Genomic DNA, 15207 nt, shown 5'->3' with positions numbered 1-15207 from the left:
CTGCTGCCCTCCCACCCCATCTGAGGGCCCCAGGGTTTAGAGTGGAGGAAGGGGAGGTAACCACCCATCTGGGACTGACCCCAGAGACTGTCCCTGCCCTGCCTCACCCTCCCCAGGAGTTAGAGGGTAATGCCTGGGCACAACCCCCCATGCTCCCCTTTGCCCCTGCTTGTGCACATATACACACTATGGCTCCTCATTGAGTTGGTCAGTTCCTGGCAGGGCCCCTACTCAACAGCACCAAGTGGGACGGGGGCAGGAGGGCTGGGCTAGGGAGACCCTGAGAAGGAAGAAGGCCCCAGCTATGGGACTGCAGGAGGGAAAGAGTGGGGGCCCCCCACCTCGCCCATCTCCCAGAGAGTCTCCGGTAGTCCCCAGTTCCCCCTGTGGCTGGGGATGGCAGGCGGGGGTAGGAAGGCGACTGGTCGAGGCATGCTTTCCCTTAGCTGACCCCAGGGTCTGGTGATGGTCAAGGTTCCGAATAGGGGCTGTGTCCCTGCCTTAGAAAGGCTGGGAGTGGGGCTTCATTGCACAAAATACTGTGGGAGGGCCACACGCAGGGGGTGGAGCCCAGCCAGTCTGTATACAGAGATATTGCATTTAAAAAATGAAAACCTCATTTAAAATAATTAAAAAACAACAATGAATGAAACAAAAAAAAAAAGCCCACACAACATGAGGCAGGTGGGGCAGGCAGGAAAGCAGGCAGGGGAAGCCTCAGACCCAAGGCATCACCACATCTTGTCTGACTCGAGATCCCCAGCCTGGGCTAGCTCCGGCCCCTTGGCTGGCCACGGGGTAGTGGTCCTGGGGGAGGGTTTGATGGGGAGGGGTACAGGCCCGGCCTCAGTGTGGGAGGCTGGCATGGCCATGCTGTCCGCTGGCAACTACCAAGACAGAGAGAGAGACAGACAGAGAGACCAGGCGAAGGAGCAATGAGAGCTTTGTTAGCACCCAGCAGACAGGCCAATAGGTGGGTTGACAGGCCAATGGTCGGGTGTCCAGACAGGCAGCAGGGGACACGTGGGCAGGCGAGCATGAGTCAGGCAGGTAGGCAGGCAGCAAGCAGGGAGAATGCAGTTGGGGGGCTGCCCTGTGAGGGGTGTGGCATCCCTCCAGCCGCTGCCTGCTGGGGCCTTGATCTGTGGCTTAGAACTCAGCTTAGAACTCGGTGTCCACCACACGGAAAGCTGGCCTGCCTGCGGGGGGAAAGCAGAGCGGATGGCTGTTGGTAGGCAAGCAGGTAGGTGGAAGAGGCAGGGAAGAGGGCGAGGGCCACATCTACCTGAGTCAGGCATTGATGAAGATCGAAGGCTGGCCTCCTTTTGTAGCTGGATCTCCTTTAGTGCAAATATGGAAGTAGCTGTGCGTGGAGGAGAGACAGAAGTGGGGAATGACCCATGGGGCCATGCAGGACCACCTCCCATATGGCCCCACAGGGCAAACTAGAAAAATTTGCCTTTTCTTTGAGAGACCTGACTTTCGTCTGTTAAATAATCCCACACACAAACCAAATACACTAGAAGTGGAATATAGACTATTACATGACACCAAGAAATCATTATTAATTCTGTCAAGTGTGACGATGGTACTACAATTACCACCTGTTAAGTCTAGGTGATGGATGGTATCTGGGATTTGATTTAGATTAATCCAGTGGGGAGACATGAGAAGTGGGCCAATTTTTTTAGCTGTGATAATATCATTACGTTTAAAAGAATATTTTGGAGATACATGCTGAAATTATTTATAGATGAACGATATGTCTGGGATGTGAGTCAAAATAATCAGAAGGAATACAGATAAAACCAGATTGGCCACAAGTTGATGATCTATTGGAATACTTGGGGACTCAACCTATTATTTGGTCTAGTATATAAATATAGCTAATTTTAAAATATCCATATTAAAAAGTTTTTACAAGTCAGATATAAAAAGAGAATACCAGGGCCGGCCCCGTGGCTTAGCGGTTAAGTGCTCACGCTCCACTACTGGCGGCCCGGGTTCAGATCCCGGGCGCGCACCAACGCACCGCTTCTCCGGCCATGCTGAGGCCGAGTCCCACATACAGCAACTAGAAGGATGTGCAACTACGACATACAACTATCTACTGGGGCTTTGGGGGAAAAAAAAAAAAAAGGAGGAGGATTGGCAATAGATGTTAGCTCAGAGCCGGTCTTCCTCAGCAAAAAGAGGAGGATTAGCACGGATGTTATCTCAGGGCTGATCTCCCTCACCAAAAAAAATAAAATAAAAATAAAAAAATAAAAATAAAAAAATAAAAAGAGAATACCCCGTGTGATTCCATTTCTGTAAAGTACAAGACAGGGAAACCTTATCTATGTGGTTATAAGTCCAATTTGCAGTGACCCTTGGGAAGGGGACCGGGAGTAAGTGAAGGAAATGGGGGCACGCTGGGGGAGCTTCTCCCATCCTGGTTTTTGACCTGGATGCCATTACATGGGTGTGTCTAGTTTGTGAAAATTCATTGTGCTGTATACTTACGATCTGTGCATTTCTCAGTATATATTTTACAAGGAAACATTTACTTAAAAAAAAAGGTAAAGTAGGGGCCGCCCCGGTGGCGCAAGCGGTTAAGTGTGCGCATTCCACTGCGGGGCCTGGGATTTGCCAGTTTGGATCCTGGGCACGCACCAACGCACCGCTTGTCAAGCCATGCTGTTGGCGGTGTCCCATATAAAGTGGAGGAAGATGGGCATGGATGTTAGCCCAGGGCCAGTCTTCCTCAGCAAAAAAGAGGAGGATTGGCAGATGTTAGCTCAGGACCGATCTTACACACACACACACACACACACACACACACACGCACACCAGGTAAAGTGATGTTGCATCTATTTTTTTATGTATGTTTGAAAATTTCTATGAAAGGTGACAGGAACTAAAAACGAAAATAACTTTTTTTGTAATAAACACATCACACGTGTGAACAAGGGTGTACCCTCTTAGAGGTGGCGTAGCCAGAGCCCTACACGACCTGCCCAAGCTGTCTGCAGCTGTCCTGTTTCCCACAGGCCCCCCACCGGCAGCTCCATTCCCCAGATCCACTCACTGTCAGGAAGTTTGTGGATCCGCTCCCCCAGACTGAGGAAGAATAGATGTTTCATGGCGTCCTCTGCGGAGATCCGATTGCGACCTTCAAACTGAGTGGGGGGCGGGGGTGTATGTGTGGAATACTGACACCTCCAATGAGTAGGCCTCTCTTCCTCCCCACTCCAGACCCTGCCCCTGGAACTCCGTTTCCCTACACCTGGAATCCCTTAGCCCCCAAGGCTGGCCCAGGAAGATGGTCTCACCTGCAGCAACTTGGTGAGGAGATCAGCCCCATCGCTGTCAAGTCTACCACAAGAACAAGGGGACCTGCTTTAAATTGAGTTTGGGCACTCTGGCCCCTAACACCCACCTACCCACCAGCCTCACCGGGGTGCATGGCTCAAAAGGGCCTCGGCTCGGTACTTGGGGTAGTTGTATGTCTTGAACTCTTCATTGGACAGGATGCCCGGCCATGTCTCCTCAGTTGGGGTTCCTGGAAGGGAAGAGGAGTTACCCTAAGCATCTCACAGGGTCTCCATGCATGTCTCCACAGCTCCTAGGGCTTGTGTTTCCTCACCCAATATGCGGAAGATGAAGTGCAGCTGTTCCTCCACTGTGGAGCCCGGGAAGAGCGGCCGGCCTGTGGCCATCTCATAGAAGATGCAGCCCACACCCCTGGGCAGGGAGGGCACAGTGAAGAGGGAGGCAGTCGGCTGGCTGGCTGTTGTGACTGAGCCACCCCCTTTACCACATGGCCCCTGCCACACTTCCACCTGTCCTCACCACATGTCAATCTGGGTGGAGTAGTCCGTGGACCCAAGCAGGATGTCAGGGGGCCGGTACCACAGTGTCACCACCTCATTGGAGTAGGTCTTTGTTGGAATTGACTTGGCCCGGGCCAGGCCTGGTAGGTGGAGAGAAGGGGCAGCTGGAATTGAGGAGGTCCTGGGAAGTCTGGGGGAGAGTGCAGTTGGTACTGAGGGCGTCCTAAGCAAATCCTGGAGAGGCTGAAGGGGACTTAGACTAGGTGGTCATGGGAAAGGGGGAGACCAGGGGTACCAAAGTCGGCCAGCTTGAGCTCTCCTCTCTCATTGATGAGCAGGTTCTGGGGCTTGAGGTCTCGGTGTAGCACCTTCTGCCGGTGGCAGTAGGCCAGGCCACGGAGCAGCTGGAACAGGAACAGCTGGGGACCCAGGAATGCAGGCAGAGGTCAAAGAGTATCCAGCAGCCTGACACCCAACAGGCACTGCTCCCCCTCCCAACACAGACACTGAGCCCAGGGCCTTGTCTCACAAAAGAGGGCAGGGTCCCAATGCCCTCCAAGGGCTCCCAGCAAAAAAGCCAAACGGGAAAAGACCGTTTCTGGGAGATTTGTGGGGTAGAGTGGGTGAGTGGGGGCCCCCTTGTGCCCCTGCTTCCTGCCCCACACCCACTTTCACGTTGTGCATGTTGATGACATTCCCACAGTCATCCAGGTACTGCTTCAGGTCCTTGTCCTAAGGAGAGAAGAGCAGGTAGAGGAAAGAGGGTCACATCCTGTGGCTCCTGGCCATCTCCCCACCTCCCCCTGGGACCCACTGCCACCCAACCTTACCAGGTACTCAAAGACAAGGGTGAGTGACTTCTCTGTGTGGATAATGTCGTGTAGAGTGACGATGTTGGCGTGTTTGAGGTCCTTGAGCAGGGACACTGCAGGAAACATGGGGGTGGGACAGGGGAAGAGTCAGCGCCCCACCCTCAGGATAGAGGCGAGGACGAGGACCAGACAGGGATGAGCCCAGGGTTTCCTTCTTTCCCAGTGCAGTTTGGGGTGGCGGCTCACAGCCACCAGCTCTAACCCACCCAATGCCAGGAAGGTGTGTCCCCATGTTCCATATGTGAAAACTAAAGCTCAGAGAAGAGTACAGAGCAAGAACCTGGGACTGCAGCCCCAGGTTTATGTGACACTAGATTGTCACAATCCGTTTTTGGTTTTTGGAAAGGGGCCTTGCTCCAACCCTCAGTACATAAGCCTGCAGCTTCATGTGAAACTGAGTTTGCACACTCAATTTTTATGCAATTCAAATTCACTCCATGTGACAGTCTAACTAGAAACTGTTGTGTCAGTAAATTGGTGAGCACTTTCAGGGGTGCTCTTAGAACCAAAGCAAGCACACTGCTTTCCAATTCATCTGCCTCTTCTCCAAACAGGAAGAGATTCCTGGTTACCTTGATTATTACCTACATATGTGGGTGATGGGCACTTTCTCACGAAGCTCAGAGTGTCGGGAAGTCCCAGAACCCTCGAGTCTCTGTTCTCACTATGGGGGGTGAGTGCTTGTGCCACGGAGAGAGCCTGGGAAGCCTGGGGCAGATTTTCCCGGATGTCTGTACCTTCCCGGATGGCGGTGCAGGGTGCCCCCTCTTCGTGTTCCAGTCTGATCTCTTTCAGTGCCACAAGGTTGTCTGTGAGCTTGCTTTTGCCTTTGTAGACGGTGGCATAGGTACCCTGGGGTGTGAAGAAGAGTGACAGGAGAGGAGCTTGAGGCTACAGGGAGTTCCCCCTGGCCCCCATCCCCACCATGGGCCTCCTGGCTGTTCCTCACCTCGCCCAGCTTGTCCAGCTTGATGTAGGTCTCCAGTTTCCCAAAGCCAATCTCGGACTGTGGGGTAAAGGAGGCTGGTTGAAGCAGGCTCAGGGGAGGGGACTGGGTGGGGGTGGGGGTGGGGAGGAGGAGGAGGAGAGGACAGGAATAACAGATGCTCACCAGGCTGACACGGCGGAGACGGCGGCTGAGGGGCTTGTCGAAGATGGGGCTATTGAGGGTCAACTTCTCAAGGTAGCCCTCGGGCAGCCGGATGTCGGCTGGTAAAGATAGGCGCTTGTTGATGTCCTAGCAGGCAAGATGGGGAAGAAACGGGACCATGAGCTCCACCTCCCCAGGTCCAACTCTTTTCCAGCCCCACCACCATCCAGACAGGGGGTTAAGCACCTCAGTGGAGATCTTGCGTGGGGGATGGTTGCGCATGCGCACCCTCACTGGCGACTGCACCTCATCCGAGGACGTGGCTGAAGCCTGGTCACTTTCCCCGTCAGAACCCATCTTCAAGTCCTCGTGTACAATCTCTGGTAGTGGGGACAGGGGGAGGGCAGGCCAGGCAGGGTCAGGAGCCCCAGGACACCCCGTCTCCCACAGAACACATTCCCTCATCACACATGTATGCACAGGGCCCCTGGAGCAGCCTGGAGACCCTCAGGGAGAGGGTGGCAAGGCCCAGAGAGGTTGACAGGTCAGGACAGGTTGAATGGGGGGGGAGCAACAGTCACCTAGTGGAGCACCCTGTTCCAGGGGCAAGCTGAGACTGTGGCTGGCCCGGAGCCAGGGGCTAGGCAGCAGCAGAGGTAGTCAAAGGCCCTGGGAAGGCAGGCCTAGGGTAGGCAGGAGCCAGGAGACCTAAGAGGGCCATCGCAGAGCACAGGAGAAGGGCAAAGGGAGGCTTGGGGCAGCTGCGGCAGGCAAGGCACCCTTCCTCCTGCTGAGGCCTGGGCACAAAGCCAAGGAAAGGGGCACAGATGGACAGATAAAGAGACGGTGTTGAGAGAGGATGGCAGGGAAGGGGGAGAAAATGGAGAAAGGAAAATGAAAATAACACAAGTCTAAGAGGAACTCAGCTGGGAGGCAGCACCTGGGGACCAGTCTGGGGGTGGGAGTGGTCAGTGGACCCACCTGGTGCAGAGCTGAGCGGGCCCCGTGCAGAGCGAGGTTCCCCAGGGGCGACACGTGTAGGGGCCTCTCCAAGGTCACTGCCACCACCACCGCCACTCTCATCCAGGCCTATCTGTTCCGGGGCACCATTGGTCTTGTCTACACCTCGGCCCCCTCGGAGTGTCATGGACAGCTGCCGTTTGATCTTCTTCATCCGATCCATGGCGACCTGAGCAGGGAGTACAGATGGGAATGGGTCCCATGTTAGCATTTGCCTGACCACCACGGGCCTCCTAAAACCCATGACAACCTAGTAAGGCACATTGACGTGAACTTGTGTCAATGCCCACCCAACCACTGTGGAGCCCTGGAATCACTCAGGATTCCTGGAAGCCTGGCATGGATGAGGACCCTCGCCAGTAACTGCTCACCTATGGCCAGCCCCTGGGTACCCTGTTCCTAAGTAGCCCACCTGGGTACTGAGGCTTGGGTGGCTGGCTGAGGTCAAGGGCCCAACCGGTGGAGTGTTGGCCTCTATGGGGGCAGCCTCACTGTGGGAGCAGAGGGCTCCACAGCAGGCATTCTTGGGTGCAGCGGCAGCGATGGACTCAGCCATGGGTGGAGCGGGGGGCTCGCCCAGGACCGAGGGACCACAGACACGGCCCCGGGCATGCCCATAGAATGGCATGTCCCGCTGGCACCAGCCCCACGTCACCCTCAACTGCCAAGGCAGAATGCTCCCTGCAGCCACAAGGACTCTCCCGCCTCCCCCAGCAACCATCGTCACGGTGACTAGTGGACTACTCCACTGGTCTACCCAGGTGAGGGGTGCAGGGAGGGGGGGTCCTGCCCAGATCCAACCACTGGGTGGGGTTGTGGGGGGATCTCAATGCACAACAGCTGTCCTGAGGGGCTGCTGGAAGAGTTCAATCAGGTGGGGACCCATAGGCCACCCAGATTTTTATAAGCCAGGTCACATTTCTCCTCTACTTGAGAATGCACATCTCCTTTATCACCCCAAATAAACATCCCAGTCCTCAATGTGGCCCATAAGGTCTTATCCCGTTCACCCCTATTACCTCTCTAGTGTCACCTCCCCCTCGATCATTGCTAGCTGCTGTTCTGCAAGCACACCCAGCAGTCCCACCTCAGGGCCTTTGCACCGGCTATTCCGGGTACTTGGAATACCCTTCCCCCAGATTTCAAAATAGCTCGCTCTCTCACCCCTTTCAGGTCATTGCTCAAAAACCACCTTTTCTATGGATAACCCTCCATGAATAACCCTATTTAAAATCTCAACAATCCTGAGGTCCCTCACCTTGCCAATTTTCCCCCCAGCTCTCATCACCTCCTCAGAAATAACACCATCTACTTATTGGCTTCTTTATTCTTTACTGTCTCCTCACCGCCATAACTAGAAGATCAGCTCCGCCAAGGTAGATTTCTGTTTAGGTCATGGTTATATCCTGAGGACCTGGAACAGTGACTGACACAGAGTAGATGCTCAAAAAGTGCTTATGGCAGAAATTAATGAATCAGGGGGCTAAAGGCCTAGGACTAACCTCTACCAAAGTGAGCAGGGTTGAGTCCCTGCTACTCATGAACAACCCCAGACAAGGTGGCCCAGGGACACTAGCATCAGCAGATGACCTAGATGGGGCTGCTAGAGGGAACACGGCCACCAAAAGGCTCAGGCCGGCCTTCTTCTGCTTCCTCCTGGGCTCTGAGCCAGCAAGGAGGGGGAAAGACCTGGCCCAGGAACCATCTGGACTCACAGCAGGGCCTAAGATGGCCCTGGGCCCAAGGGAAGTGGAGCTAGATAGGAGGTCGAGGATGAGGCTGGGGCTGGATTCGAGGAGAGAAGTGGGTCATCTGTTACCTTGAAATCAGATGCTTACCCTAGAGGTCCCCACACCCCCTGCCTGACCTCACCACCCCCAGGAGGGGTAGGGGGCCAGCCTAGCAAGACCTCAGTAAAGAGGATGAGGTCCATCCAGAGAACCCAGGATAACAACAACAAAATCCTGACCCAGGAGGCTGAACACTGGACCTGAGGCTAAGGTGAAACATGGCCAGCCCCCAAAGACTGTCTTGTGTCCATATGGCACGGATACCCAGTCGCTTTGCCTGTTGTAGCAGGGAATGGGGGATCTGGAGGGGGCTGTAAGTAGGGCTAGATCGAGGATGAGGAGGGTGCCAGAAAGAGCCATGGGTCCATGACCTCTAACTGGAAACCCCAAGGGCTGGACACGTTCCAGAGTTCAGTTTTTTGGGGATTTTAGGAAGATGGAGTACAAAATCTGTGTATCATGCACCACCCCCAGCAGGGGGGCGCTGGGCAGCCCCTGTGAACAGAGACACTTGAACATTAACATGCAGTAAAACTTAAATAGTATCGTTTCACTTTTCTGAGCTTTTTAGATTTCAGAATAGTGAAAGAGGGAGCAAGAAACTGGATACAACTCCACTCAAAAAAGGGCACACATGCTTCCTGACCCCCGAGGACACGTAACCACCCTTAGAATACTCTCACACCCAAGGACACTCACCACCTCACACCACACTCACCACTGAGGCCACAGTCATCCCACTCGACTAACTCCCACAGGAACACACCATCCTCCTCCTGTCCGGACTCCCATAAGCACACACTGGACCCTCACAGTGTTCTGCTTCTTTCAGTACACACTGGGCCCTCAGAAGTCCTCTCTGCATTTGAACTGCTATCAGCACCTGCAATTTCCCTATTTATCTCTAACATCCATCAGCATACAAAGCCCCAGCAGAACACTCAACTCATTAGCATACACTCAGGCCCCTCTAAGTTAACTCTTACCACCATTTGTGGGCACCTCCCAGGTCCAGCCGCCTGTTAGCTTCTCCACAGCACTCACCCCCCCATCAACACACTGTTCCCCCTACATGATTCTGACCCCTATTAATATGCACTTGGGACCCTCTACAGCTGACCCACATTAGCACTCACTGGACCTTCACACTGCCTTGAATCCCATTAACACAAAGTGAACCTTGAAGATCCCTGACCTGTTTTTTGCCCACACTCAGACCCCTCCACAGCTATAACTATCATTAACATGTATTCTGGTCTCCTCACTACCCTATTCCTGCCCCCACCCCACACCGCCTCCCCTCAGCACAAGCTGGACCTTCACTTCACCCTGACCCCTATTATCACACACTGGGCCTCACACAGTGCCTTCCCCATTAGCACACCCTGAACCCTTACTCAGCCCTATTCCCCGGGGACACACAAACACACTGTTCTATAATGGCCTGACCCTCATTAGTGAACAAAGGTCTTGATTCAGCCCAGACTCCCCTTAGCACACACGTCAGCCCTCCATGGCTCTAATCCACCTGAGCACACCTAGACCTTCACATATTCCTGTCTTTCATTTCTCTTTGCTTCAACTCCTCCACAGCTATAACCCCCGTTGGTTCACACTTGGACCCCTTCCCAGCCCTGATCCTCCTTATTGCACACTAGATTCCCTCCACAGCTCTACCCATTAACACTCCCTGGAACCTCAACACACCCCAGTCCCCCATAGACACAAGCACACACACCCGTCTTCACAATGTTCTGACGCTCATTAGCATATTCCAGGTCTCATACTGCTGACTCTCCTCCCATTGGCACACACTTAAGCACCTCCATGGCTCTAAACCAACATTAGCAGTCACTAGAACTACATATATCACCCCACCCCTTCTTAGCGCGTTCTTGAATCTCACATCCTCTGTCCTCATGGACACACACACACACTGATCTCATACCATCTTGATCCTTAATACATTGAACCTCTTACAGTGCTAAGACACTTCTCTTCCATTGCCCCGTCCCCCAATATATCCACAACTCTGATATCCATCAGCACAGGCTCAGGCCTTCCACCACTGTCCTCATTCGCATATACTGGGCCTCATACTACCCAGACCTTTATTACCAAATGCGCCTACCCTCTACAACTATGACCCCTCATTAGCACATTCTCAACACATGAGTTCTTCCACTATCCTGCCCTTCGTGAACACACTCTGGACCCTCACACGCTGCAGTACCTCATGGACAAATACACAGTATTAACACCATCCTGACCCTCATTATCACACACACAGGGCCTCAGAGTTCTGATCCTAGTAGCACACCTTCTGGTACCTCTACCACCCTATCCCCCATTAACACACACAGGGCCTCTCTACAGCTATAACTCCATTTGCATGTCTCAGCACTCCTCTGACATCCTCTCCCTCGGGTCCCTCCACCGCCCTGCACTGCACCCCCACTAGAACACACTGGGCCTCAAACCTTACACAGCGGTAAGACTTATTACCACATGCTCCGACTCCCATTAGCAAACCTGGAGTCTTTTACCACTGTGCCACCCATTTTCACACCCTCTGGTCCTTCGATCACCCTGCTCCCCATTAGCTCCCACGGTACTGCCCATCCCCAGCTCCCAGACCGGGCCCAGGGCGGGGCCAAGGTCAGGGAGGCCCCGAATGACCCCCCGCCCCAGTGCATTCTGGGAAATTCGCTGGAGGAAGGGGCACATGCCAGCGGTGCAGTCCAGAGCCCTGGGCACCGCCCGGTGTCTGAGTTGTTTCTGTAAGAGGAAAAGCAGCCCCCACCCCACGTCTCGGGGACGCGCTCACCGGCGGGGGCGCGCGAGCAACCTCAGCGCCGCGAGACCGGCGCGGCGGCGCCTGGGGCGGCGGCCTGGGTTGAGGCCGCGCGACCTCCTTCTCCTCCTGTTCGCCGCAGGCGCCCGTCCCAGTAGTCTTCGGCCATGGCTGCTGGGCCCGGGCCGCCGCCGGCTGAGGAGGAGGAGGCGGCGGCGGCGGCGGCGGTGGCTGAGGCGGAGGCGGCGTCCCGCTCAGCCGGCCATGAGCTTGGCCGCTGCGGTCGATGCCCCCGGGCTCGCTGGCGCCGGCTCGAATCCGAGAGCTCACGGCGGCTCGCGGCTCAGAGCCGACTGCTCGCGGAGACGCGGCGGATCCCAGGGCCGAACAGCCAACAGCCCAACCACCGCGCGCGTCGCGCTCCACGCATGCGCACGCACACGCTGGAAAGGGTGAAGTGGGAAGGAGGGGACTCACCTCGGACTGCATGTACCAAAAGACCCGGCCGCAGCGGGAGGGGGCGCGGCCATTGCGCGCACACCCGGGAATGTGGCGCTGGCCCTGGAACGGCACCAGGAGGGAGTGTAGAGGTTATTTACTACTCAGTTTCGATCTTGCTAGAAGTTTGCTAGCGCCGAAGTGGGCAGCAGCCGGGAACCAGCGTGCCAGTCACCACTCGCTCCCCCTACTAGGTCTCAATTGGTACATCCCCATGGTGGCAAACGGGACTTTTGCAAGGAGGAAAAAGACAGATGAGGCAGTCAGTCCCAGTCTCCTGAGGTGCCTCGGGAGGCAGGAATTTTAAAGGTTCGCGAGAAGATGACTTTTCTAGGAGAGGTGGCCTGGAGAATCATTGGCCTTTACCACCTTAGATAGGACAGAATCTAGCCCCGCCCAGCTGCCTCTCCCCCGCCCCCGCCGCTAGCTGGTTCCCACTGTGAACGTGTGCGGCCCCGCCCTTTGAGGTTGTCGCCCAGCCAATCGGATTTGCACCCTGGGTGAGGCAGAGCAAGAATGAAGGGCGTGGCTGGGCTGAAGAGGCGTGACTTCGCTGCCCCCTACCACGCCTCTGCCGGGTTTTCATGGGTTTTCACCGTCGTGGGGCACGGGCCCTCCTTTTTGTTCTGAGCTCCTCTGTCGCTATAGGCCAAATATCCCGCAAGATGATTGGTCAAAAGAGCGTTCAATCGCCTTTCGTCCCGCCTTTAACCCCCTCCCATCTCCCTCAGCGAGGCTCACGGGGCAGAGCCTAGGCTGAGAAGAGAGGAAAGGCGGACCTTTAAAGGGGCGAGTGCATTACTGCGCATGCTTGGGACTTTGGGTTGGGAGGGTGGCTTTTCTCCGCCTCACGCGAGCGTTTGCGTAAGCACCCTGAATTGGGTTTTCCTGCCACTTCTCAACTACCTTTCCTTGCCCGCCAGAGCCCCGCCCGTGGCTCCCCCGGCCCTGCGGTTTTCTATTTTATTTATTGGGCGCCTGTTGTGTGTCAACACTGCCAGGCAGACCTAATCCTTCACCCCTCTCTGCTTACACCAAGCCCAGCACAAATGGCGGCAGCATTCGGGGGCATCTTTACACTGCACCCCAGTCCAAAGCCAGCTTCCCCGCCTCTTCTGGGCTTCCCTTTATAGAGGCCTTGGTCACACCAGAGTTTTCAGTACGATTCATACTAGCGAGGATTTACCGGACCATGATGGGAATGGAAATATTTGACAAAGAAAAGTCCACCGCGGGCTAGATGATCAGGTCCATCACTTCTCTGATCTTATCTCCTACCCTTCCTCCTCTCACTCCACTCCCGTCTCCTAGCTGTTCCTGAATAAAGCAGGCACAGTCCAGCCTCAGGGAGTTTGCACTTGCTGTTCCCTTTGCCTAGAATGCTTTCTCCCAGATATCCACATGCCTGATACCCTCACTACTTCCAAGTCCTTGCTTCAGTGTCACCTTATTCGTGAAGCCTTCCCTGATTACCCTATTTTAAAATGCCTGCCTGCACCCCTATCATTCCAGATCCCCAGACCTGGCTCTATAGACCTTTCCAATAGCACCGATCAACTTCTAACATAGAATTTATTGTGTTTACTGTCTATTCTGGGTCTCACCCTAGCAGAACATAAGGCCCCCCTCCCCCCAAAAAAGACAGGGATCTTTTTTATCGATTGCTGTCTCCAATGCCTAAAACAGTGCCTGGCACAGACTAAGCACTCAACAAATGTTTGTTGAATGCCTGATGGCAAATAGTTCTAGGCAGAGATAAGAGAAGACAGCATTGTCCCACCCTGTGCTTTGTGCATGCTGGGCACAGGGGGCTCAGTGCAGTGACCCAACCCCTGCCCACTGAGCCCTGGTCTCCTATCTTGCTGGTATTATAATGGTAGACAAACATGACAGAAGTAAAGCAGCATGTGTGGGGGAACTAAGATGCAACCAAGTTTCTTGGGTTCTTGATGAAGGGTGTCAGGTGTCAAAAAGGTAGCAAGGGGATCCAGGAGCTGTGGTGGTGAAGAAAGGGACAGAAGTGTCTGGAGAATTAGGAGCTGTAATGGGGAGATACAGCAACAAGGTGTCTCGAGTACCCATGAAGGAGCTGGGATAGTGGAGAAAGGGGCAGAGGAACAAAGTTTGTGTGCAAGCCTCAAATGCTGTAACCGTGGAAGACAGTGGACAGAGGTGGGAGCACCTGGGGTACTCTAGAGCAGCAATAATGGAAAAAGTGCCTGTGGTGGGAAAACCTCTCCACTTGACCTAGACAGCTAGCATCACCACTAAATACATGCCAGAGGTAAAGCACTTCAGTCCCAATGTCCTGGTAGGGAATCAAAAGGATGGAAGGATGAGGTGAGCCAGACAGAGTAGGCCAAGAAAAAAGAGTCATGAAAGGGAGGTGGGCAAGAGCGTACACTGTGCCTGGGCTCTGGAGCTGGCCCAGGAGACAGCAGATATGGAGATAGGCTGTGATGGGTGTCAGGCCAGGGTCAGGGACAGGTTGTGCTGTTCCCAATACCCAGGTTTGAGTGAAGGAATGAGGGGTCTAAGTGGGAGAGAGAAGTTGGACTCTGGCTGGGTGAGGGACAGAGGTATGAGTGTCATTCTCAGGCACCACGTGGCCAGTCAGATTGGTGCTTTCAACTGTCTGGAGTGCTCAGCCAAGACCAAGGATGGAGCATGGGCAGCTCTGCAGTCCTAGTGGGGCCTGTTGTGAGCCTCCTGCTCTAACCAGTCAACAACCCACAGCCCCCACAGCCGGCTCTCTTCTCAAAGGTAGGAGGCCTCAGGAAAGGCAGACCAGGCCTGAGGGGGACAGGGTGAGGGTGGGAAAGAGGCTTTTCTTCTACAGATGTTCTCATCCAAATTTTTCACAAAAACTGCAAAGTATATGCACAGGCACTGGCATTCCTCAGTCCAGCAGAGCCGTTTAGGGCCCCCTGCAGCAGAGAAGTTGAACTAAGGGCACCACAGGCATTCCTGGCACTGGGAACCATGATGGTAAAGGCTTGTCCAGGGTCTGAGTTCTTTGAGCCAGGTAGGAAGGGATCTGCACCAAGGACATAAGCCACGTTGACCAAGCCCTGACTGACTGGTCGCCATAACTTTCCTCTTCACAGAGGGGGAACAAGGTTAGAGAAGTTAAAGGACTTGCTCAAACACTACTCTTTACTACCTCTCAAAATCAATATGGAAGGGAGTTAGGAGGTGGAGATGGAGAAGATGGAATTTGGACCCAGTTCAAAGAAAGAAAGTCACATGGGGCCGGCCCCGTGGCTTAGCGGTTAAGTGCACGCGCTCTGATGCTGGCGGCCTGGGTTCGGATCCCAGGCGCGCACCG

At 54.5% G+C, this 15207-nt stretch overlaps 1 protein-coding gene across 6 annotated transcripts; it reads right to left on the bottom strand.

Moving 5' to 3' along the window:
* Window positions 1-926: 926 nt before the first annotated feature.
* On the bottom strand, window positions 927-12196 carry CDK16 (cyclin dependent kinase 16). Of its 6 annotated transcripts, none has more exons than XM_058535731.1 (17): window positions 11859-12196; window positions 8144-8223; window positions 6759-6966; window positions 6024-6157; window positions 5799-5924; window positions 5637-5693; window positions 5425-5539; window positions 4646-4740; window positions 4485-4547; window positions 4111-4234; window positions 3835-3955; window positions 3629-3726; window positions 3439-3544; window positions 3315-3378; window positions 3071-3161; window positions 1286-1363; window positions 927-1199 (listed from the first exon to the last, which is right to left on the bottom strand). In XM_058535731.1, the coding sequence occupies exons 2-17, from the start codon at window positions 8147-8149 to the stop codon at window positions 1162-1164; spliced, it is 1524 nt and encodes a 507-aa protein (XP_058391714.1). In that variant the 5' UTR covers window positions 8150-8223; window positions 11859-12196; the 3' UTR covers window positions 927-1161. The 6 variants fall into 6 exon arrangements, with proteins under 6 accessions (XP_058391714.1, XP_058391713.1, XP_058391712.1 ...); XM_058535730.1 differs by lacking the exon at window positions 11859-12196 and adding an exon at window positions 9306-9523; XM_058535729.1 differs by lacking the exon at window positions 8144-8223.
* Window positions 12197-15207: the final 3011 nt, after the last annotated feature.

Source organism: Diceros bicornis, chromosome X (genome assembly GCF_020826845.1).
Source record: "Diceros bicornis minor isolate mBicDic1 chromosome X, mDicBic1.mat.cur, whole genome shotgun sequence".
Lineage (NCBI taxonomy): Eukaryota > Metazoa > Chordata > Mammalia > Perissodactyla > Rhinocerotidae > Diceros > Diceros bicornis.
Note: the sequence above shows the minus strand (reverse complement) of the source record. Positions and strands in the feature narration are given on the sequence as shown.